The sequence below is a fragment of the Halichoerus grypus genome, chromosome 3 (assembly GCF_964656455.1).
Source record: "Halichoerus grypus chromosome 3, mHalGry1.hap1.1, whole genome shotgun sequence".
Classification (NCBI taxonomy): Eukaryota; Metazoa; Chordata; class Mammalia; order Carnivora; family Phocidae; genus Halichoerus; species Halichoerus grypus.
In genome coordinates, this window is record NC_135714.1 from 120,125,503 (window position 1) to 120,149,936 (window position 24,434).

At 43.6% G+C, this 24,434-nt stretch overlaps 1 protein-coding gene and 1 non-coding gene across 3 annotated transcripts in view; both read right to left on the reverse strand.

The window, feature by feature from the left end:
• TBC1D9 (TBC1 domain family member 9) overlaps positions 1–24,434 on the reverse strand; it is a 117,745-nt gene that overhangs the window by 22,289 nt on the left and 71,022 nt on the right. For both annotated transcript variants that reach the window (XM_036078930.2, XM_078069255.1), the window contains exons 6-13: positions 22,684–22,891; positions 18,100–18,306; positions 17,035–17,205; positions 16,079–16,229; positions 13,179–13,393; positions 10,713–10,830; positions 8,918–9,203; positions 8,309–8,438 (exon numbers count right to left, since the gene is read on the reverse strand). In XM_036078930.2, coding sequence (XP_035934823.1) covers positions 8,309–8,438; positions 8,918–9,203; positions 10,713–10,830; positions 13,179–13,393; positions 16,079–16,229; positions 17,035–17,205; positions 18,100–18,306; positions 22,684–22,891 — 1,486 coding nt within the window. The remainder of the gene's footprint in view (positions 1–8,308; positions 8,439–8,917; positions 9,204–10,712; positions 10,831–13,178; positions 13,394–16,078; positions 16,230–17,034; positions 17,206–18,099; positions 18,307–22,683; positions 22,892–24,434) is intronic.
• LOC118527246 (U6 spliceosomal RNA) lies at positions 12,325–12,431 on the reverse strand. Its single transcript, XR_004913030.1, has one exon. It is a non-coding gene; the product is annotated as a U6 spliceosomal RNA (small nuclear RNA).

Here is a 24,434-nt window from a genome sequence, read left to right on the forward strand (position 1 = left end):
ACGTAGACTTTTGGAACTACACAAAATTTGATTCAAATTCACATTCTTTGACTAATTAGCTGTTGTGACTCTACACAATTTAGTCGTGTCCTTTGAACCTCAGTTTATTTCTCTGTAAAATGAGACCCCCCAAAACTGTCCTTGTACAACTGCTGTTAGAGATAGATATATTAATACAAAGCACCAATAATAGGGGCGCCTGGGTGGCTCAGTCGGTTAAGCGTCGGCTCAGGTCGTGATCCCAGGGTCCTGGGATCGAGTCCCACATTGGGCTCCCTGCTCAGCGGGAAGCCTGCTTCTCCCTCTCCCTCTGCTGCTCCCCTTGCTCATGCTCTCACTCCCTCGCAAATAAATAAAATCTTTAAAAATAAAATAAAAAATAAATTAAAAAAATAAACTACCAATAATAGTAACTCATATTAAACATTGGCTTGATAATCTTTGCAGACTGCTAAAGAAAGAATTATTTCTCCCCCAAGTCTGACCTTCAAAGAGCCCTGTATATTTATATTTAATTAACTAGATCTAGTTGTTCCTCAACTAGAAACGGTTCCTGCTGTTTGCTAGGCCGGACCCTCTCTCTGGGACTGGCCACAGACAGAACACAATGGAAATACAATGACTCTTCCACCTGACGCAAACAGTCCCAACCTAAAAGGAAACCATGGACTCCAAGTTCCTGACTGGCTATTTCCGGAGAATGTCTAAAGGAAAATGAGCAATGAGAATGACTGGGTCCTTCTCTCTCTCCCCTTCTCCCCCTTTCTCTCCCACCTTTTGCAGGGGCTCTGAAAGAAAAGAATGAAATGCTAAAAACAGGGCAAACAAAAGGTGGCTCAGTACATCCTGGAGCCAACATTTCCCATTACCTGAAACAAGGGCCCAGGTGTCATACTCTCTCCCAGGCACTACACATTTCAGTTCCATGAAAAGAAATAATTCACTAATGTAACAGTTCTTTTTCTAACAAATAGAATTTAGTGACGGGGGGGAAGGAGCCTAAAAGTATTTTATTTTTCTAAAATCTACCCTTCCTTAAATAATAAACAAAATAATCCACCTCATTTACATCTCTTCTCCTACTCAATTTTTATCTGAATGTTTCTATAGCCTGTTTCTAATTTTCCAATCTACTTTCTAATGTCCTTATGAGCTGCGAGGCATTTTCAATGTAGGCAGAGCCTCCTCGTCTTGCTGCTCTGCCCCACTCCCCCGGGGTTGCCTACACCAGCTAACAACTAGGCATTCAGCCCTTCATTTCGTACCATTTCACCCCTCCTGTGGTCCAGATGTTCCCATTCTCGCCATACGGACTTGCGACAAGGAGCAGGAGGCTCAGATAAAGGAATGATGTGGGGACCAGTTCGTCTCAAGTCCCCAGTTCACGTTCCCTGGCCTCTCCCGCCCCCACCATTGTTCCTGAGTGGACAAGAGCTGCCCTTCGCCATGCTGGGCAGCCTCCCTGTGATTTCCTGCATCCCTCCAAGCTTTCCCTTCCATTGCTGGGAAGACAGGGATGATGGAGAACAGATACAGATTTGAGAAAGAGATCACAAGGGCCAGTCTCCACCAAGTTCAATAGGCTCCTCCTTTCTAATCCTCCAGAGAGGACTAGAAATATTCAAATGCTGTAGCTTAAAAAAACAAAACAAACAAACAAACACAAAACTCAGTTTAGGCCATAAGTCCCTGGAATGATCTGAACAAACCTGCCTACCACAGGGACATCTATTGAAATAAAAAGGTGGCATCATTTCTAAAATCCAAACTCTACAGCTTCTGTTTTTATGTAAGAGTATTTCATTGAAACTATGCTCAAAAGTGCCTCTTAAATGTTTCTTAATTTGTGGGGTACTTATTTTCCTGGGATACAGAATGGGGTTTACTGTTGGCCAGAGGACTGAACACCATTCACACACAAGGGTCCTTTCTTTGGTCCAAAATCTCCAAGTGTCTAGGTGAGTGAGGCTCTCTGCTTTGGAAGAGTGGGTGAGGGTGAGAGGAGGAAGAGATGGGTTGTGAGCTTCTGGACCTAGAAAAAACAGCATGAAGTTGTGGGAGGCTGGGACCAAGGGATGGGTGATAGATTCTCAAACAGCTGAAGGAGTACTTCCCGCAAACTCCCCCCTGCCTTCGTCTGCGGTGGCAGCATCTGTCTGTCCCATACACTTATGTGTTGGGTGGGGTGGTGGTATTCAGGTGGAGGAAAGAGAACGACGAGGAGGAAGAAGAAGGAATCAGGATGTGAAGTCAGTGTGAAGACTCTGCTTGTCGGAGTCGCATGTTTGCTGACTGGGTTGCCTCTCCAGAGTCCTCTGATCTTTAAAGAACTCTCAACTCACGACAGTACTCATATCCATGCAACACCTTCGTAGCTCCTTGTCAGAAAGCAGGCCCTTATTTTGTAACCAGATTTGTGCTCCTCAAGGTCCTAACTCTTTCGAGGTTTTTGCCTAGCAGAAAGGGCTAGAAAAGCCTCTGTCACACGAGAAGGTTGACAAAAAAACACTTCAGTCAGCTTCAATGTAAAATAGCCCGTATGAACTGATTAATTATGAGGGAGCTTGAACGTGCTAATTAAAACGTAAGAAATAACGAGTAGCAGTAGAGACGAACAGACCTGGGACCTGAATCTCAGCTCCAACATGCCGGGAAGCCTTGGACAAGCTACTTAACCTCTCTGAGTTCTACCGTCTGTAACAGGGGCATGAAAACACAACCCGACTCTCAGTCTGTTGACATTGATTCTGATAGGACACGGAAAAGCCAAAGCACAATGCCCTGTATCAATATATATTTACCTTGATTTTATTTTAAAAGTTGTGGTAATTATAAAGAAGCAGCCAGTAGGCTACAAAGACCATGGCATGTATCGTTTGGCATAGAGTGTAGTTTGAAAATTGGGACAATTCAAATAAAATCAAGACCCCCAAGTTCTCTTGAAAAATCAGAGGTGCTGGCAACAGTGGCTCCTTACCTCCAGTGGGCAAAGAGACTGCCCCACCACCGCACGGCCGTCACCACCCAGGACCCCGAGGCCACCTCTCCCCACGCCTTCACCCCCTGCCCACCTGGTGTCTGCCTTGCATGCACAGTCACGTGAACTTGCCACCTGCTCTGGAGCATCTTCTTTAAAAAATACACCATTGGGGCGCCTGGGTGGCTCAGTTAGTCAAGTGTGTGACTCTTGGTTTCGGCTCAGGTCACGATCTCAGGGTTGTGAGATCGAGCCCCATATTGGGCTCTGCGCTGGGCATGGAGCCTGCTTAAGATTCTCTCTCTTCTTCTCCCTCTACCCCACACCCCCTTCTCCCTCTCTAAAAAAAAAACCAAACCAAAACAAAACAAAAACCCAAAAACCCACAACGCAAAGTTTGGCCTCTATAAAGGAGACATGCTTTTGACAGCTGGGTATTATGGAGAGGGTACAGTTTCATAGTCAGATATGGATGCAAGTCTCACATTCCACAGAAATTTCATGAACACTGATGACCCTCAGCTTCCTTACCAGCAAAATAGGGAAAATTATTCCTACCTCTTTGGGTTGGGTAAGAAGTTTATGTGCTACACAGGGAAAGCAACTATTATATGGTAGCTGTTATTACTCCTAGTAATGTTGGCAAAAGGAGGAGGAAAAAAGCATGTATCTAAAGATCAGGCAAAATGTACTAATGTTATAACTAAGGTTCCACAAACAACTGGTGATAACTAATTTAGAGGTCTACATTTCTTTTTTGAGGGATGAATAGCCTTTTAAGAATTAAACTTGGAAATAAAGCTATACATTAGCAAAAAATGTCAAACTCCAAATGTCTTCCTGTTAGAGGTACAAAATGAAGGGTTTACAAGTAAAATAATATGCTGTCTAGAGTTTGCTTGAAAATACTCCAGAAAAGAAAAAAGTGACTTAGATGAAAGAGGTCAGAAAAGTGTTGGTAACTGTTGGACTGTGTGATAGGTTATGGAAATGCATCAGGTTACCCTTTGGATTTCTACTGTGCTGGAAAACCTCTATACATTAAAGAACAAGAAAGAAAAATATTCACACCCATGTGTTGATAACGTATCCCCAGGCCCAGCATGATGCCTGGCATAAGATAGGCACTTATAACATCTTAAATAAAGATTTTCTTCAATAAATGGATAGACAAACAGTGTTTCTTGTATCTCCCGGGTCCTTCCCCACTGATACAACTGTAGTGTCTTCTTTGCTAGTCTATTCCTTCAGCTCGCCCACTCCAATTTATTGCACGGGGAGCAGAAGTAATGTACTTGAAGAAAAACTCCCCTCCACTTCCAAAGGGCTGTTGAGTGCCTTGCAAATCAATCAGTGGTTTCAAGACTCCCCACTAGCCAGCTTCTCCTGGACCAACTGACCTCACGTCCATATGTACACTTACAATTCCATCTCCGTTCTATCCAGACAAATCCCACTGGCTCTAGTTTTAATGCTAGAGAGCTACTTTCTAGCTGTGTGGCCTGGAAAAACTAGCTCAACCTCTCTCAGCTTCCATTGTCACCTTAAAAATGGGTTAATATTTACCTGCTGGGGCTTATCTGTGAAGCACCCCACACTCTGCCCACACAAGGTAGGTTCTCAGTGAGCCGTAACTTTTGTGGTCATCATTAATAAGCTCGACACGTTATTTGGAACTTTCATAATGGCCTGTCCTGCACAAACTCCTCCCTGAGTTTTATTAGCCACATCCTTCCCCTGCTTTTCTCAGATTCAACCCACTGGGTTGGGTTGTCTTGAACTCGAAGAGACTCCGTGGTGGTCATGTGCCTGCTGTAAGGTTATTCATGTGCCCCTGTGCCTTTGAGGGTCATCTTGGTCTGTGGACCAAACCTGAAGGCTGGGGCTTTGTCTTGCACCTCTGAATAACTCTGCAAAACTGCAGAGCCTCACACACAGGGCGCACAAAGAACAACACTGTCTTTCAAACTGTCTGTATAATTCCTTCCAGTAGGGTCTTGGGAGAACTTGAAATGAGCAAGAATTTCTCCATGAGGCATTTATGAATAAAGTTATCATCTCATCAGGAGAAATTTGATCAATATCTAACCAACCTCCAGCCACCGGGGGAGTCCTGGATGAGACCTCAGAGCTGAATGTACTTTCAGTGTTTCTCCTACTTTCCTGTCTTCCTAGCTAAGTATCCTGAAGCACAGAAATAAATGTGTTGCACACCTCAGAAGACTGGTGCCATGCCTTAGTTCAAACCAGGTTATAACCAACTTCTGCGACTACTGGCCCCATTCTGCATCTAGGGCAGGGATTCTCAACCCTCACCAGGCTCTAGGACCAACTGGGGAACCTTTAAAAAACACTTATTTCTTAGGCCTCATGCCAAAGACACAGATTTAATTAGTCTGGAATGGAACCTGGGAATTCACATTTTTTAAAAGGTTGACTTTGAAAAAAATTGTAAGTGATTTTAATGCACAGGTGAGACTGAGACTGAGAACCACCAATCTAATGGTCAGGAGGGAAAAAAGGGTTTGTGGTGGTCTCTTTAGGTTGAACTGTAAGGCACTGGGGAGCCACGGGAAAGCTAGGAGCAACACGGTGACACGAAGTAGAGAAAACAAAAAAACCAGTCATTATGCATCGAAAGACCAGGTGATACAGGCATTGGTATAAATAAAAGGGGTTGTCTATCCAGGCAGAGGAAGGAAACTGCGGCTGTATCCTGCGACAAGATGTCTGACAGCCAAAGGGCCACCATCAGGGATCAGCCGGACAGGATGTAAGTGGAAACCAGCCCTTGGTCTTGCCTCCATTCTCTTCTCTTTCCCATTACAGATGGCTCACGTGCTGACCTCAGCATGTTGTTAGCTTATCTGCTGTCAAGAATAAAGCTGAGTTTCCACATACTAAGCTTTATGACTTTGTTCCAGAATTCTCTTAACAATAAACGTTTCAGGGGATGCCTTCAGAAAAACAACCCACCACTATAATAATAACTATTGCATTTAATCACATGGGCTCTTTTTCTGGAAAAATAATCATCCAAAATTTCCAACAGAGTGTTATCCAAAAGTCCTGAGGCAATGGTGTTTCTTTATTGCATTATGATAATAACCAGTTTTGGAGAGACTGAAGTGAAATAGCCATCCTTCATCTCCACTGGTGGAAATATAAATTGGGACAATCTTCATGGAAATTGGACACTGTGTGCTAGGAGCTTGGAAATAATGCATACTTTCTGATCTATTGCTATAGATCTATTCCTTAGAATGGACTCTAAGAAAATAATCAGTGATTGTGATAATTGTATACAAGTTTATCACAGAATATAGAATATATATCATATATATAACATATATATAATCATACCATATAAGTTTGACATAAAATACTGAAAATTTAGAAGTAATCAAAATAAATTTACAACAAAAGTGACCAGTTAAATAAATTTTGGTACTTCATTAAAGCAGAATATTAAGAATCTATTAAAATTATGGCTTTCAAACTATGGAAAAAGCCCAGATGTCCATCAATAGATGAATGGATAAAGAAGATGTGGTGTGTGTGTATAGACACCACACACACACACACACACACACACACACACACACACACATATACATACAGTGGAATACTACTCAGCCATAAAGAAAGAAATCTTGCCATTTACAATGACGTGGACAGAACTAGAAGGTATTATTCTAAGCGAAGTAAGTCAATCAGAGAAAAACAATTATCATATGATCTCACTCATATGTGGAATTTAAAAAACAAAACAGAGGATCATAGGGGAAGAGAGGAAAAAATAAACAAGACAAAATCAGAGAGGGAGACAAGCCATAAGAGACTCTTTATCACAGGACACAAACTGAGGGTTGCTGGAGGGGTGGGGATGGGGGGGTAACAGGCTCATGGACATTAAGGATGGCACGTGATATAATGAACACTGGGTGTTATATACAACTAATGAATAACTGAACTCTACCTCTGAAACTAAAAATACACTATATTTAATTGAATTTATATTTTAAAAAAAGAAAAATTATGGCTTTAAACAATATTTAATATATTAGAGAGTGCTCATGGTATATTTTAAGTGAAAAATAGGATGTTACAAAGCACTTTTTACTAGAGACTTATTTTTTAAGTGTATTTTGCAAATACAAAAACATACTTGAGGGAAAATATGGTAAATATAGTTTATAGAATATAGTTTATTTTTCCCTCATATTTTTCCAGTTTCTACATTTTTAAAAATAAACATTACTTTTATGATTCTAAAAGATACAAAAAATGTTTTGTTTTCAATACATATCGTCAATGAAAAGTTTTAAAAATAATAAATGATCAGTCTTGCCCCTTTTATGAGTGAAAGGACACACATTTCTGAAAAGGTTTCTGGATCTATACCAATATTTTTTAAAACAACAATTTTTTAATTCTCTTAAAGAGGGGCTTTTTCTGACTTCAGCTTGTCCCTCACTATTTCTCCCTTAATCCAGGCTGCTCCTAGTTGGAATGCTGACAACCATAGTCCTACAACTCCAAAACATCCGTGAGGGTGTAGTGTGCTCAGCAGAATATTCATGCTCTTTCTTACTGATCATTTCTATAAAAGGTTTCAGAGCCAAGGATCAGGAAATGAAGAAACCACTAGGTATTATGGACACTTGAGTCCCCGGGGCTCCACAGACCATCAAATGCCACTGAGCACATAACACAGGCCCCTTCGCCCCTAGAAACTCCCTTAGCTCTACTCTGAGATTCAGCACTAGATCCAAGGTCATGGTGAACCAGAAGGCATCCTCCCCCACCTAGGCCAGGCAATTTTAGAGGAATACGAGGACTCTGGTTCTTCTCTAGGATGGTACAGACTATTCCACGTGTCATGGACTGAAGAGACTTGGCTTGTTTTCTTCAGAGAAGACCTAAGCACTTGGCATGAGAACTGGAAGTGAACTGATGCATACAGGTCAACCTCCCCACGCCTGCTCTCGACAGCCCCTCCTTAAGACGCCCAGAGTCGAATCTGAGCTGCTCCTTGATCCGGCTTCAGGGTGGGCATGGCAAAGGATGAGAGGGCCAGAGCTGGTCATGCATGCCATTTGCTCCATGGCCTGAGACCCAGCGGGAGTCCTAGGCCCCCGGCAGTCCCCATCTCTAGAGCTCAAGGCTGTCAGCTGGAAGGCAGCTGTTTGCTTTGGCAATCAGTTCTCCAAAGGTGCAAGGAAGCGGGTATACCCATAGTGAGCAATGGAAGTGGGTGCCACAGATCCGGCAGAGTCCCTCCCAGCACACTCAGAGCACTGTAACACTCAGGCAGGAAATGAGACCCACCTCATAAGACGTTCTGATGAGTCTGAAGATGTCTACCTCAGGGTAGGGCTCCACGTCATCACTGAGCAGGGAGTGGAGGTGAGGGATGGGAGGCAGCGTGCTGTCTTTATTGGTCACACTGTCTAAATACCTGGACCAAGAAATGAAACCGAAGTCACCGGAGGCTAATTTGGAATTCTCCCATTACAGTTCTCTACCCGCGTTCTACAAACCCTGCATATGAAAATAAATCCTCAGCCATGGACAAAAGTGGGCATTATGATTACCATCAAGCCAATTAAGACTCATGAAACCAAGGAGAAAGATAGAAGGCAAGTTCAGAGAAGAAACCAGAGGTGGTTTACAGAGTGAGGCTCAGCGGGCACCTGGGTGGCTCAGTCAGTTAAGCATCTGACTCGTGATTTTGGCTCCGGTCACGACCTCAGGGTCATGAGATCGAGCCCGGAGGCTCCACATGGAGTCGGCTTGTCCCTCCCCCTCTGCTCCTCCCCCTGCTTGCGCACGCTCTCTCTCTCAAATAAATTAAAAAAATCTTTAAAAACAGTAACAACAAAAAAAATAAAAATAAAAACAGTAACAACAACAACAAAGCGAGGCTTCGTCCATTACCTTCCCAAAACAGTCATGGCCTCCCCGTCATCCTTGCAGCTCAACAGTTTGTCCACATTTGCATCCAGCACAGCCAGGGCCAACTGGAATATCACCTTGATTCCTTCATAGAAGAAACAGTCCACGACCACAACTGCACTCTCAAAGGGCATCACGCTGAGAAACAGCGTGAGGAACCAGGACAGGGAGATGGTAGAAATCACGCCCAGGTCCTGCATGCAGTCGTACAGCTGGGGCACGTAGTCTCGCGCGAGTTCCTCGAAGACACCCTGGTCCACCAGTGCACCTGCAGCAGGCACGGGCACAAACGGCCACAGGTGAGCCCACCGCACCTTCTTACTGAGGAGCCCCGCCAGTCGGCTTGGCTGAGATAACCCAGCTCACGACTGCTGCTGAGACAACTCGGCTCCTTTCTCTTAACTGTTCTGCTGCTACCATGTTACTAGTTACTATGTTACTAGACCAAGGTGTCAGTATCACCCGGTCAGCAGATTAGTTCTGGGTGCTTCTCTTTCTGGAGCTTTCCTGTCCTGCTTCCCTACCACAAGAAAGAGCAATAACATACAACCTTAAGGGTTGTTGGAAAAGTCAGTTTAGAAAGTTTTCGTGAGGGGAGCCTGGGTGGCTCAGTCGTTAAGCATCTGCCTTCGGCTCAGGTCATGATCCCAGGGTCCTGGGATCGAGTCCCACATCGGGCTCTCTGCTCAGCGGGAAGCCTGCTTCTCCCTCTCCCACTCCCCCTGCTTGTGTTCCCCCTCTCGCTGTGTCTCTCTCTGTCAAATAAATAAATAAAATCTTTAAAAAAAAAAAAAAGAAGAAGAAGAAGGAAGTTTTCAGGATATATCATTGTTTGGTTAGGCATGAAGAGTATATCTAAGTAACTCCATTTCTTGGGAAACTTATTACTTTTCTGGATGCATGGTCCCCACATATGAGGTTTTTTGTTTTATTTTGTTTTGTCTAATGTTCTTTAAACTTGAAAGTATTCCAGGGGCACGTGGCTGGCTTAGTCGGTAAAGCATGAGACTGTTGATCTTGGGGTTGTAAGTTCGAGGCCCACATTGAATGTAGAGATTACTTAAAAAAGAAAAAAAAAAAAATCTAAAAAAAAAAAGGCATTCCAGTTGTACATACACACTCATGATCAACTTACTGACATATCTGGAGAATTTTTCCAGTGAATCAAATTAGTGTGAAAAGGTTTAGAAATGAAGAGCACAAGAGGGAAGCATAAAGCATACATTTTACTACTAGCAACAAAAAGCTTGTCCTGCTAAAATGAAATGTCTAACACTTGAGAGGATGATAAGGAGTAACACCAATAATTTGTTTAGATGCTATTATAGCCATTGTTTGCCTTGCAATGAAATCAGTTCTTAAAAATATTGCAGAAACTTAGTCTTGGATAAAGTTTTGTATGTTCTTTTTTTTTTTTTTTGCATACTTCTGCTGTCCATAGATCCCATGGGCTTCATGAAAACATTTTTTGTCAAATCTGACCAACGGTCGACATGTTTGGTGCCGTCCCCACATGCCACAGAGTGACACCTACATCGAGTGTTTCCTACAATAATTTCTCTAACAGTGATACATGTATATTCTCTCAAGCTCCATGGGGCTCCTTTGTATACAGTCCATATTAACTCAAGCCCTCTCATTCCCATTTTGGGAAAGTGGAGTAGTCTGAAACTCTTCTGGCTAATGGTGACTGGAAATGCTGTTCTAGCCACTACCCTGGCTCTAGAAACATCTTTGCAATGAGACATGGGTTAAAATGTTAAGTACCCCCACGTACCAACAACTCTGGTGTTGTAGTAATCAGGAAGCATGCGCTCACACAGAGCCACCAGCAGCCAGAAAGCTTCCTCCTCTTTGGCATAAAGCAGCAGTACGGATGTGACAATATTCATGGCCTAAAGCAACGAAAAAGGGTGTCATCAAATATATTTTAAATACATCAGACACACGTGAACATAAGAAATTTTGTGAACCTGAAAAATTACTGCGTTAGTCTCACAGGGCCAGCAAACGTCTTAGCAGAAGGCCAGATAATAAATATCTAAAATCTCTGCAAGCTACACACACATATTCTTCTAAGTTGTTTCTTTCTTTCTTTCTTTTTTTTTTTAAGAACCCTTTAAAAATGTCCAAACCCTTAGTCCTTGAGCCTGGAACTGTTAAGGGTCTTCAGGAACACCAATACTCACCTCACCAAGGACTGAGTCCCTGCACACAGGCAAGCCCTCATTCAAAAACTTTGCCCAAAGGCTATCTGACAAAGCTTTTAACCTGCTAAAGTCTCAGTGTTTCTAATCCTTAATGCACAAGACAAATATTTCCTTTTTAATCTTCCATAATGGTTTCTATAACCAAGTACACACGGCCTGAGGCTCTCCTCTGAGAACAATAAAACCTTTCAAATTTGGAGTCCTCACCCACTATTTCCATCTGGATAAGGAAGGCAGAGATAAGTAACAGTAATTTAAATTCTAAAGTAACCCACTTTATTAAAAGATATTATCACTTAACTCATAACCACTCAAGGCCCAACTACTTTTAATAGTCCTCTTAATTAAAAAGAGAAAGATCAAAAGAGAAATATGAATTCTATAATTGCAGAGGCCAACTAATTCTTGTACTTCTTTTGATCTTTTACAAACCAGTAACTGTTCGTCAGACTTCTACAATATAAATACCAAAAAAAGGAATTTTGGTCTAATAGGCTTTTTCTTGTAAGTCATAATATTTGCCCAAGTAAAATCATTATTAAAATTCCACTTGAGAATTAACCTGCCGATTCTAGTACATGATCATGGTCACAGTTAGCTCCTCAGTCATTCAGTCAAGGTAAGTCTGTAACAGGCTCTGGACTAAGTATTGGGGGATGGGATGGGGGATTTCAGTGGTGACAAGCCCCACAGGACTTAAATGTTGATGTCAGAGAGACGGAATAAAGATGTAAAGGTTAATTAATCAATTTTGGGGGTGTATTTAAGTACTATCAAAAAGATAAAATAATGTGGTATAGGAAGACCTGTACTGTGTGTATGTGTAGAGGAATTAAGCCTGCTTTAGCATTTATCTATCTATCCACCTACCTATCTTTCCCTCTATTTATCTACTTTTGTGTTAAGCAGTCATTTAGTAAGAATTATGCCATCTTTCTGGATCTGGGGGATGTTTGAGGTATTTGTCAACATATTAAAAGTTGTCTTCCGTTGTGATTTCACTTTTTTTTTTTTTTGAGTATAGTTGACACAAGTTTATACATTATGCTACATTCATCTCAAGTGTCCTGATAGATACCTTGATACATCATTATTACAGTATCACTGACTACATTCCTTATGCTGTGTCTTTTATTCCCATCACTTACTGATTCCATTACTGGAAGCCTGTATTCCCCCCAAAATACGGAATGCTTCACATATTTGCATGTCATCCTTGTGCAGGGGTCATGCTAATCTTCCCTGTATCATTCCAATTTTAGTATATGTGCTGCTGAAGCGAGCACAAGCTTGCTTTAGCTTTTAGCTGGATGGTCGGGGAAGGCCTGTCTGAATATGTGGTCTTTAAGTCTAAAGTCACATGATCTTGGAGCTTTCCCAATTATGGTCGATGTACTAGTACAAGAGATCATTTTTGTTGGTATGGGGGCAACATTTTTTGAATATCGGATTAAGCACTTATTTTAATGGGTATTGAAATATAATCCTAGCATATAAAAGTTATATTGTCAAGTATGTGCTTACTTAGGATGTAAAGTAGGAGCGCTGTGGAACTTAGAAGCCAGAATTACAGGCCTGGTGTCAGGCACTCTCTTTTACCTCGGGGAGGGATGAGGGGTAGCTCAGAGAGTAATCAGAAGTGACTTGAAGGTCACCCAGGTATGAGGTGGTGGATCCAGAAAGGGCATTCTTGTCTCCCAGCTCCTCTGCTCAGTGCTGTGGTCTCAACCCAGGGAGATTTTGCTCCCCAGGGGCTATTCAGCAATGTCTAAAGACAGTTTGGCTGTCACAACTAGGGAGTTCCACTAGCATTTCGTGGAGAGATGTTATTAAATGTGGTATTAAACAGGAGTGTTATTAAACATCTTACAAAGCATAGGACAACCCCGAACAAAGAATTATCCAGCCCACAATGTCTATAGTGCCAAGGTCAAGAAACTTAGGTGCAGGGATGGTTCTGTTAACCATTCTTCTGACTTACTGGTTAATAAACAATAATAATAAAAATAATCTAAACCAGCTGTGTCATTTACCTGGCAATATCCTATGTTAGGATTTCGAAAAGCATAAGCTGTTAAGACTCTCCTTAGAGCAGCAATGCCCATTTCATTCTGGAAAGCTGGGTGTTCTGGAAGGGAGCGGTGTAAATCCCTCTCAATCTCCTCTGTGGCCAGATTATACTTCCCCATGGACTTCTCCACTAGATCTTCATAGTACCCAGGATGTGTGGCCTTCTCATTGATGGCACCTAGGAAACACCCAACAGATACAACATCCAAAGCGGCAGGCCCTGCCCTCGGTCTGCAAACACAGCTTACCAAGTGAGCCACTTGCGAGATAATGACTGCCCACAGGTGAGGTGGGCTGTTGCAACTGTGGCCAGACTTGGTAAATTTACTTGCGGCCTGCTTCCCTCTTTCAGCTCCACTGTAAGCCAAATTAGAGGTTTGCAAGCTAAAAATCTGTGTTCCATAGAACTTCCACAGACGATCCTGGGGGGCCTACTTAGAGGAAGAGGAGGAAGGAACAAGAGTAAGCCAAAGCTTCCCCGTCTCAGCCCTCCCTCAACCAGAGCAGTTTTGCTGGTATTTTATTGGGATTCTCCTTAAGATTTCACTTGAAAAAGAAAGTTCTGCCTCCCAAAAGAAATTTGAAAACTGCTTGCGAAAGCATAAGCTTTGAAGAGTTCAAAGAGCCATACTGCAGAGTAGGAGGAGGTGTTAGAATGTATGCAAGGATTTTTAGAATTGCAGTGGGTGGTGTGGGCATTCTTCACAGAGAGCACCACTATGGCTGGGAGTTCCTCAGGTGCTGGGGATGAGGATGGAGAAATGGGTTGAGAATCACTGGTTTGAGATAGTTGCATTTAAGATTCTTGAAGACAGAAAACCCTGTATGTATGAAAGTATCTAAATCTAAATCTAATTAAAATAACTTATGTAATTATAAATATATATACATACACACATATATAAAACACACATATATGTATACATATTATACACACACACACTAAATGACAGGATAAACTGATCTGTATTTCACTGATTAGAAATTAGAACCCCTGGGCTGGCCTGGACCGTGTCAATGACAGTCACCCAGAAGAGACAGCCTCACCACTCAACACTTTACCCAGGAAAAGGCAGTCTGGTTGACAGCAACCGAACACTGGCTTTTGCTTTGTTTCCAAGGGAGATCTGCAAAGATATCTTACCATCTGGCCTGTACTTCACTGTGTACACCAAGCCAGGTCCTGGTAAAGTGGCCCTAAGAGTCACGGGGAGCAGGGCGGGACCCAGGCAGAGCTCCCCTACCAGGAGCTGGGCTCTCCCCATGGGTGAGCTGGCTTGTAACCTACCACACGCATCCTACCCCCAGTGAGCTGGGTGGAAATAGGAGCTGTAGGCCGCTCCACCCCCTGGCCTCACATCGTGCATCACCATTAAGGAAAATACGGAGTCCAACTCTCTATGTGTCTCTGCAACAGTGCTACGTACTATCGTGTACTATTTCTTGGCTCTCACTTTGAGTTCCATTTTCATCTAAAATGGGGCTATAAGTAACTTCTAATTTGAATGAGGATGAAAATGGAATTTTTCATTTACTACATCAGTGACCTGAATCAGTTTGTCCAGGTGCCTAGTTCAACAAACACAAGGAAGACAGAAGACGGACAGTAAGGCTCTTCTTGGGCTGAATTTGTAATCAAAGATCACTGGATTCAAATTTGGATTGCTAAATTAGGAGCTAAGGCTGGTCTACTTAAGGAAAATAAGCCACGTAAATGAGGATAGAACAAGCTAGTTTTACATGAAACAGATAAAGCCAAGTATTTTTCAGGATTCTATCCCCCAACTGCTGAGATGTTAATACATTTCATTATGGGCAATTAGCATTTATATCTACTTTTAGAAAGAGCTATGAGATTGTTTGTTTGTTTGTTTGTTTTAAAATGCTTTCCTATAGGTGTGGCAACTATTCTTTTAATTTTAATGTCACTTTTAAAATAAAAGGTTTTGATAACAGCACTTGTATCGGACCATTTTTGGTTCAAATAAAAATATTCAAATAAGCTTATCTAAAATGATTACATTTCAAGCCTCTAACCAAGTAAAGTAACTGATTTATAAAGACTGGAAACACCAAAAAAAGTGCCCTGGATGTTCACGACAGAACAGACCCCTGGGAAACACTGGACGCTTTAGGCGGGGAGGAAGGCGTGATTGGGCCTAGCCTGAAGAACCTCTCGTCTCCAGCAGGACTCAAAAGTGTGACCCCACCGGGCTCTGTTGGGGCATGAGCCTGGCTGTGGACCAGCGAAGGTGGGCACATCCTTCCCACAGGTCCTTGACACACCCGCTTCTGCCCTTCCTGGCGTCTCCAGCTTGGAGTGTGTGATCTAGGCCTTCAGTTCTAGTGCACATTCTGGCCTCTCCTTCACATCTCCAAGCGATAACCAGGAAATTCAGGAGGTGGCAGAAACCAAGGACGAGGCTTTCTCATTCCTCTCTCTCCCTGCCTCAATGACAGTTCTGAGCATGTGCCACACTTCAGGATTCTCAATGAGATGTATTCTCATCATGTGTTCTCATCAATGGACACAGCCAGGAAAAGGGGAAAAAAAAACAACCGTCCCAAATCACAAAGAATTATACTCTTTCCCTTAGGTTCTCTTTTCTCCAAAGTAGCGTTAGTGAGGGGATGGAAGAGGTTATGTGGACTTGGGGGGTGATGGCCTCAATATTTGGACAGTTGTATGTGTTCTGTGTTTTCACTGAGGAACTTCAACACTCCGGGGAGGAAAGGCGATTTAGTGCTGAACTGGAGGGCTGTATATTTTGAAAGAGCCCAGACACATGATGGAAGGCGGAAGGGGAGCGCTGAGGTCCTGCATAGTCCGGGGCCAGGACCCCCAGCCCAAGCCCGGCCATACCTGACAGCAGCAGCCAGAGCTCCCCCCGCATGCTCTCCGGGATGCCCTTCAACACCAGCTCTCGTGTTTTCTCTGTGCGGTACATGCAGATCCCTTGCCCATACTCAGCAAAGTGAATCTTCCACGCTTGCTCCTTCAAAAACTCTTTGGCCTGAAAGGGATAATGAAACATTACTACATCCCAAAGTACTTCGAGGATGGAAAGGAGAAGTTGGATGGAAAGTCAGACTATCTCCCCTAGTGAACAGAGTGGTTATGTTCTGAACAAAACTCTTCGGAACAAAGAAGTCAGATTTTCTGGAGTGCTTTCCTCATTTGACACCTGAACCTAATTTGAAGGCTGTGGTTCTGCTTTGAAGCTTTCTGGACCAGAATCAGAATTCCACTTACCTGAAATGGGTCAGCAGAATGCAAATTATATTTATGGCTTTATGTCCACACCTCCAAGTGAAAGCGAGTTGATGTTTTCTAAATGTGGGCTGAGAAATTATGTACTTACTTGTTGGCTGACTTAACTTAACAGTTAAAAACAAGACAAAAAAAACGTCACCTGTACTCTGTATAACTCATCTTCTGTGAAGAAGCCATTCTAAAATCTTTTTTTTTTTTAAGATTTTATTTATTTATTTGACAGAGAGAGACACAGCCAGAGAGGGAACACAAGCAGGGGGAGTGGGAGAGGGAGAAGCAGGCTTCCCGCGGAGCAAGGAGCCTGACGTGGGACTCGATCCCAGGACCCTGGGATCATGACCTGAGCCGAAGGCAGACGCTTAACGACTGAGCCACCCAGGCGCCCCCATTCTAAAATCTAATGAGAGATTTAGATAAAAATCTGCTTTGCTTATAGGAAAATATTTACTTACATAGATATTTATGAGTTTACTTTGATTAAAAACTATTTTTAAATGTTATTGTTCTAATACAGAAAATTTCAAGCAAGAGCAGGAGACACCCACCAATTTCGGGTTGAATTCCTCCGGAGACCGCCGCCGATACATGGTCATCAGGGTCTGTGTGGCTGTGGGAATGCTGTTGCCATTCAGGTTAAATTGGCGCTCTCCATCGGCATCGGAGCTCGTGCTTCTCTGGGGGCTGGAGGAGACGAGGCTGCTGGGCCGAGAATATACCTGCCGACGCACAGAGGAACAGATGTTGAAAGAGTGTGAGCCGTAGAATCTACTTCTTCAGTGTCCTCTGTATAAACACCAACAATACATCATGGTTCCCAACACGTTTCTTGCTATGTGAAAACACAGGAGGAAGGCAGCAAGCCAGCGCTTCGGCGGAGATTAGACAGGTGCATGGGTCATAGACCATGAAGCTTCAATGCTCAAAACAGGTTTCCTTTTATTTTTGATGCATTTTTGCAACAAACTGGTTGGCGGTTAGTTTCTGGTTAGCACGCATGCAAAGCATGACATGGCTGAATCAACTGCTTATGGGACCGCCTCCTCATGCCCGCTCTAGCTTCTGATGCCCACATGAGCTTGGACCGGATGGACAGGGGCAGGCATGTTCCTTGTGAGGTCACCATCTTTATATTTCAGCTGCCAGTAATTATTCTGTCACTTGAGCCTGTCACCTATTTTCCCGGGCTCTAATTTCCCTGGATGTTGGCCCAGGGCCTAATTCAAAAGGGACACAGTACGTATTTTATCATAATAAGGTCATCATCATGACGTTGCATCTCAGATTCGAGACTTTATTTAGTGACCTCTGTACATTGCCCACAATGTCGCTATATGGACCAGAGTCCCTTGTTGCGTAAACAGGACCAATTACTTAATAATTTCTTCAACTATGAAATCGGGTTAGGCAGATGACCTACAGGGCTCTGTCCAGCTCTGCAATCCCAAAGCCAACTCCATGAGATTTAAATGAGATGAGATATTGCTCTGGGCATCAGGGTAGGTGCCTTATCTTAGCAGAGCTTGAGGATCAAACAAAATGGACAAGGAGGGGACCACTCTCAGGCAGAGTACTAGGACGAATGCAAACACCCGCAGGGGGATCCCACAGACCTCATCATCTGAACTGTTATAGCTGCCTGCAAACTCCTTGTCCGAGTATATCTTGGAGGTTGTCTGTTGCAGGAAATCAGAGATCCTCTGCACCAGAAAGTCTCTATCTTTCAAATTGGCAAATAGGAAGGTCATCCTGTTCCTGGTGCTGATGGATAAAGGACTGGGGAGTACGCTGGAGCTGTCTGCCTTTTCCACAATCGTCACCTGAAAGAAACACAAAACAAAGAACATTACTTTCCAGGGATCACCCAACAGCAGCCTCCAAGCAGCACCAAACAAGGAGCGCAACACTTTTACATTGTGTAGGAACACCCATATCTTACTGAGGCAAGAATGAGATTCTCTGACTCTGTTCCGATAAAAGAGCTAACAACTCAAACTGGAGCTCATATCAGAAGCTGGAATGACGGTGCTGGTCTTTCTAAATCAGCAGTTCTACACTGGGAGTAATTTTGCTCCCCCGGAGACATCCAGCAACATCTAGAGGCGTTTCCGGTTGTCACGAGCGGAGGGTACCAGCGGCATCTAGCAGGTGGAAGCCAGGGCTGCCGCTCACCAGCGTGCAATGCACAAGACAGCTGATCCCCGACAAAGTCTGGCCCACGATACCAACTGGGCCAAGGTTTAGAAAACTCGTTGTGAAGAAACTCCCTGATTTTCATTAAAATTCCCCAAGTCCTAAAGGGAAGGACTCCTCGTTGCTGCATCATCCCTAAGAGACAGAAACAACCCGTGATACTTGTGCCTTTTTACCAAGCTTAAGGTTGGGATGGTTTTCAAAACCTCACCCATCTTTCAAACATCTCCTTCGAATTCCAGGGCTTTGCAACCCTCTCCTTTTACCACCTGGACATTTTAAAGGCTCAATTCCGAACAGACATGATGTAAACAGCTTAACGGCAGCCCCATCTGCACTGGCGGACCGTGTGCGCAGGTGTGCACGTGCGTGTGGTGAAGTACATCTACCACATCAGGTAGGGAGACGAGCAGGAAAGAAGGACATTTGTTTTAGCTCTGAACTGAAGACATATTTGGGGCTTTATAATAGGATTTTCATCAACTGGAAACTAGGATAAATGCATAAAAATATTTTTCTTTAGCACAGTAGGAAAAAAAACTCTCAAGGCAAGCCCTAGATAAATGGTTTACTTGCAGCAGCTCTGACTATATCCTTAAAGTTCAGTTTCTCTTCTCTTCATTTCCACCTGTAAGCAACCTGGACAGGTTCAACTTTAACCTCTTCATCAACATTTTCATACGAAATACATTGTCTCCAAAGCAGAATTTTAAAACATTTTTCCCCTTCAAGGCTATGGAACCTGACTAGGAGATGCCTGAAAAGCTGAATGGCCCCAAATCCAAAATGCGGACAACTGGGATCCAAAGAGGGAAAACTGCAGGACCTGACTTCTGCTCTCATATTTTATCAGCACATATAGTTAGATATATATTTCTATATATTTTTTTAATTTTTTAAAAAAGATTTTATTTATTTATTTGAGAGAGAGAGTGAGTGAGTGGGAGGCAGAGGGAGAGTCTTAGGGAGACTTTGCGCTGAGCTCAGAGCCTGACATGGGGCTTGATCCCACGACCCCAAGACCATGACCTGAGCCGAAACCAAGAGTTGGACACTTAACCGACTGAGCCACCCATGTGCCCCTATATATATACTTTTAAAGGAATCCCCTGAGGTACTTGGAGTTGTACATAAAAGTGTTTTTTTTAAAAAAAAAAAGTTTTTTTTCCTAATGCAAAAAAAGCTGGAGAAATGGGAAAAAAATTTCTTTATCATCAAAAGGATTTTCCCATGGCATTTAAAACATGCTAAACGATACCTATGTTTAAAAGACCTATAAAAACTCCTTCTCTCAAAACAATTTTTTTCTGATTCTTTTGGTCACCAGATGTCTCAGACCAAATGCCAAATGCCAAGGGAACTAAAGGTTCAAGCTCCACACCTAAAACCCATATAGCCATGTGGATCTTGATGAGGTCAAAGTGGAAAGTCTTTTAGCTAGATCATTAATACAGAACCAGAAAGCTCCCATATAAAACATATGAATGCTCCCATGCACCACAAAATATTTTTTGCTGACAAATTATTTCTGGTAGAATCCGATCCCATAAGCTTTGTGATACCAGCAAAGGGTAACAGCAACATTTGAGCATTCTAGTTTAATGAGACACATTTCACTACCAACTTGGGTTATAAAAATAGACTGGAATTTAATCAAAACTTGATGTTTAATATGTAATATCTGCTAGGTAATTTATGATTAAAAAAAAAAAGAGAGAGAGAGACTTTATCTGTAATCTCTATCTAATGAGGAACCTGATGGGTTCACTTTATCTCCCTGCTTTGCTGCCTCAGGAATTTTTTCAAAATCTGTAGTAACATGATTCTGTGTCTATTTGATCTACCTTAAGTCTATCTGTGGTATATATGTTAACAATCTCCAGTCAGTATTTTAGCTGATTTATAAAAAATGAAATGAAACAACAACTCCTAGTTTATATAATCCTAAGGTGGCCATTTCAATTAGGATGTAATGTTCCCATGGAGACTGCTGCTCATCAATCAGCTTAAGTCAGTTCTGAAAGGTATGCAGCTCATGGACGGACCCCTCTCTACTCAGAAAGACCCCATGTAAGGGGGGTAAGGGAGGGTGGTGGCCCATCGCTTTTCTGTTGTTAAGGTAATGTAAAGGTTGTAAAAATTACAGAGTCCTTTGCTTCTTCCATTCGTTGGGATTAGGGATCTATCATTCATATAGCTTGGAGATTCATCAGGTTAAAGGAAGGGCACTGCTGCCTGCTTTATAAAGTTGCATCCACCAGGGCGCCTGGGTGGCTCAGTTGGTTAAGCGTCTGCCTTTGGCTCAGGTCATGGTCCCAGGGTCCTGGGATCGAGCCCCATATCGGGCTCCCTGCCCAGCAGGAAGCCTGCTTCTCCCTCTCCCACTCCCCCTGCTTATGCTCCCTCTCTCGCTTTGTCTCTCTCTGTCAAATAAATAAATAAAATCTTAAAAAAAATCTGCTCATATAAATGATCTCTTTAAAAAAGAAAAGAAGGCAGAGGGATACTTGAATCTTTTACTCTAGGGAATAACAAAGAGTCAATCTTAATTACATAACCAAAGTTTCTAACCACCTTAACTTCTAGAAAAGGACCAGGGCAGGTTGAAAGTGGTCGCTGGGACTAGAAACCGTAAGACTTCTAGCCCCCAGGAGCCTAACCTGGAGTTCCTCCTCAACTCCGAACCTCAAGGCAAGGTCTCCACACAAGTACCAGAACCAGCTAGCACTGTGGAGACAGGACAGAAGCCACCTCCTCCCCAAAAACAGTAAGAATGTGTAGAGGGTAGGAATGCACAATGTCTTCATTTTGCATGAGAAATCAGCCTGGGACTCTATTAAAATACAGATTCCAAAACCTGCAGAGATTCAAAAAATGTGGGGCAGGCTCAAGAATCTGCCTCTGTGGCCAGCAGTGTGGTGGTTCTACTGCTGGTAACCGGCAGACCAGATCTAATATTTGGCCTTCCAATTCACAATCCAGACTGTTTCCTTGGGACCAAGCTGCTCTCAGGCTGTGAGCAGGTGTAATAACTACATTTTCTAGTTTCTGTATTTGAGGCTTGGACATCCCGGGCCTTGCTGACCCTGGCAGGGCCACCCTCCCAGAGTTAGCCAACTCCAAGAGATAATAAAGGACTCACCTGGGAGCAAGCCATTCCTATGCAAACCAAGCATGCAGAACCCACCACACGGCCCTCACCTCCTTAATCCAACTCCACACTCAGGGTCAATTATCCTTGTTCTAGTCACGGGGGGGGGGGGGGGGGGGGGGGGGGGGCGGGGCACATACCAGATAGCTAGGGACAGCCCCTATGCCCCAGAGCCTGCTGAAATTATTCCAACTAGCCCATCCAAAACCTGCTTCCCCTGCCTCGCCTGTTTCTTCACAAAGAAATCACAATAAAGGCTCCTGCCCCCATTTCCTGACTCCCTGTGCCTATGGACCAATCGTGGTGCTTCCCCAATGTGCCCCCATGGCCTCTCCCAGAAGCATGGTGAGTACAACAAGCTCTCCTTCCAGTGGCAGCCACTTCCTGATGTGTTGGCCTCACCACACCTGAATAATAGTAAAATCTCCATTTTAAAATTCTAAGCTGGAGGCGCCTGGGTGGCTCAGTCGGTTAAGCGTCTGCCTTCAGCTCAGGTCGTGATCCCGGGGTCCTGCGATCGAGTCCCACATCGGGCTCCCTGCTCAGCAGAGAGTCTGCTTCTCCCTCTCCTCCTGCCCCTCCCCACTGCTCATGCTCCCTCTCACACTCTCTCAAAGAAATAAATAAAATCTTTAAAAAAAACCCCAAAACTCTAGGCTGCCTTTTCTGGGAAGAAAAGCTCTTTCAGGTCACCGAGAGCAATAACAACACACAAAAGGGGGTGGCCGGGGACACCAAAGAATTATGAACATTGTTAAACACCAATGAAATGCTGATAAAAAACATCTGTGGTTCACATAGAAAAGTATTACAAAGGAAACTCTTAGAATATCCATTTTCACCTGACACCTACCTCACGGAGTGGGATGATGAGGCTACACAGGTTCTCCCCCTTGCTGGTAAAGCAGATGTAATTCGTGGACACAAACATCTGCCCCAAAATGTGCATTTTGTTGAATGGAGTCCAGAGAGTGCAGTCTGTGTGGCCGTCTAGTTTTTCATCTTTGGGCAGCCGGAAAAGTGCACGGTATCTCTCACTCTTTGCCCTGGCGTCGAGATCGCTGGAAGGCGATAACAGCGTCACCTCACGCAAGAGCAACGTTTCAATAGCGTCTAAAGGATGCAGCAGGGGAGGTCCCCCGGCCCATCTCTCTGCGCCTCCATCCTGTCAGACTCATCCCCACCTTCTTGGCTTTCTGTTGGAGCTAACTCCAACCTATGACCCAGAAGCACAATATAATTATTTTAATATATTTAGGTCCCTTGGGCAGTCATTTTACAATCAGTATCTGTAAATGTTAAAGAATCTTAGGAAAACTAGGCCTGGATGGGAAACCCACTCTTTTTCTAAAGGAATACAATAATTTCTAAAGAGATTATTACATTCACACTTCTCCAGAGCCACTTTGGAGGCCTTATCTCTTAAGAAAGATCTAATGAAAATGCAAACAAGCCTCATGAATCTGGCCATCACTGTCTGCCCTAAAAAGACAACAAAATTGCCTGAAACCCAGGAACAAACCACCTCTTGGACAACGAGAGTTTCCAACCTCAGCTCGGTTTTTGTTTTGTTTTTTTTTTTCCTTTTTCCTGTTTATCAAGTCAGTTGCTCAAACCTCTCCCCTCAAGCTCCTATGCCACCGGGTGGTCGAGTTTCTAGGAGCTCCCCCCCAGCCATACCCTCCCTTTTACCTCCAACTTTCTTCCATTCTCACCCACTCTTACTTCCTTTCCATTTCAGAGGGAGAGGTATCCGCACACGCAAGCAACTTTTTCCATGCCCTATTAGATGTCATTTCTAAAATGACTGCTTTCCTTATAGCTTTAGCTCCATGCTCCCTCCTTCTCTGCATCTCCCGTCACCACAAACCCTTCCCCTTCTATCCGATATTCAAATCTTCTACATTCTAAGAGCAATCCCTCCTTCTTTACTACTGAATTTCTTGAAAGAGCAGTCTACACTTGCCTATATCCCGTTCCTTGCCTTCCATTTGTGATTCAGTGCACCACAGTAACACCATTCACCCTCAACCGCTCTACTGAAACACGCCTCAAATCCCCAGACATCTTAATTGCAGTCATCTCTTGTCAGGTTCCAAGTAGCAGCTGTACGCCAGGGACTTCCAATTCCATGTATGTTACCGGACCGATCTTCAATGTGATGCTCTGCAGACAACTCAACTCAACACGATCAAAACTGAGCTGGCACATCCCTTGGACATGCTCTCCCTCTCTCACTCCCCATCTCAGTTCCGGACAATTCCATGCATACATTCACACTTGAGAGCCTCACCTTTTTCCTCACCCTCTCTCTAGCTCCAGTCCCACATCCAGACTTCCAGGCTTTTCTGCAGCCTCTCCTCATCACCTGCCTCACCACTTTCCAGACATTGATGGACTTAATCCCCTCTGCGCTTTTCCCTTGTGATTCCCGCATCGTGTTATTCCCTCTGCCTGAAATATCCATCCTACTGAATCTGTATGGGTAACTTCTACTACCTCTTGAGAGTCCACTCCGAGCAGCATCCCCTGAGGGCCTTTCCCACCACCCTGCCCCATTTCCCCATAGCACCCGCCCATAGGCACCCCGCCCCTAGGACCAGA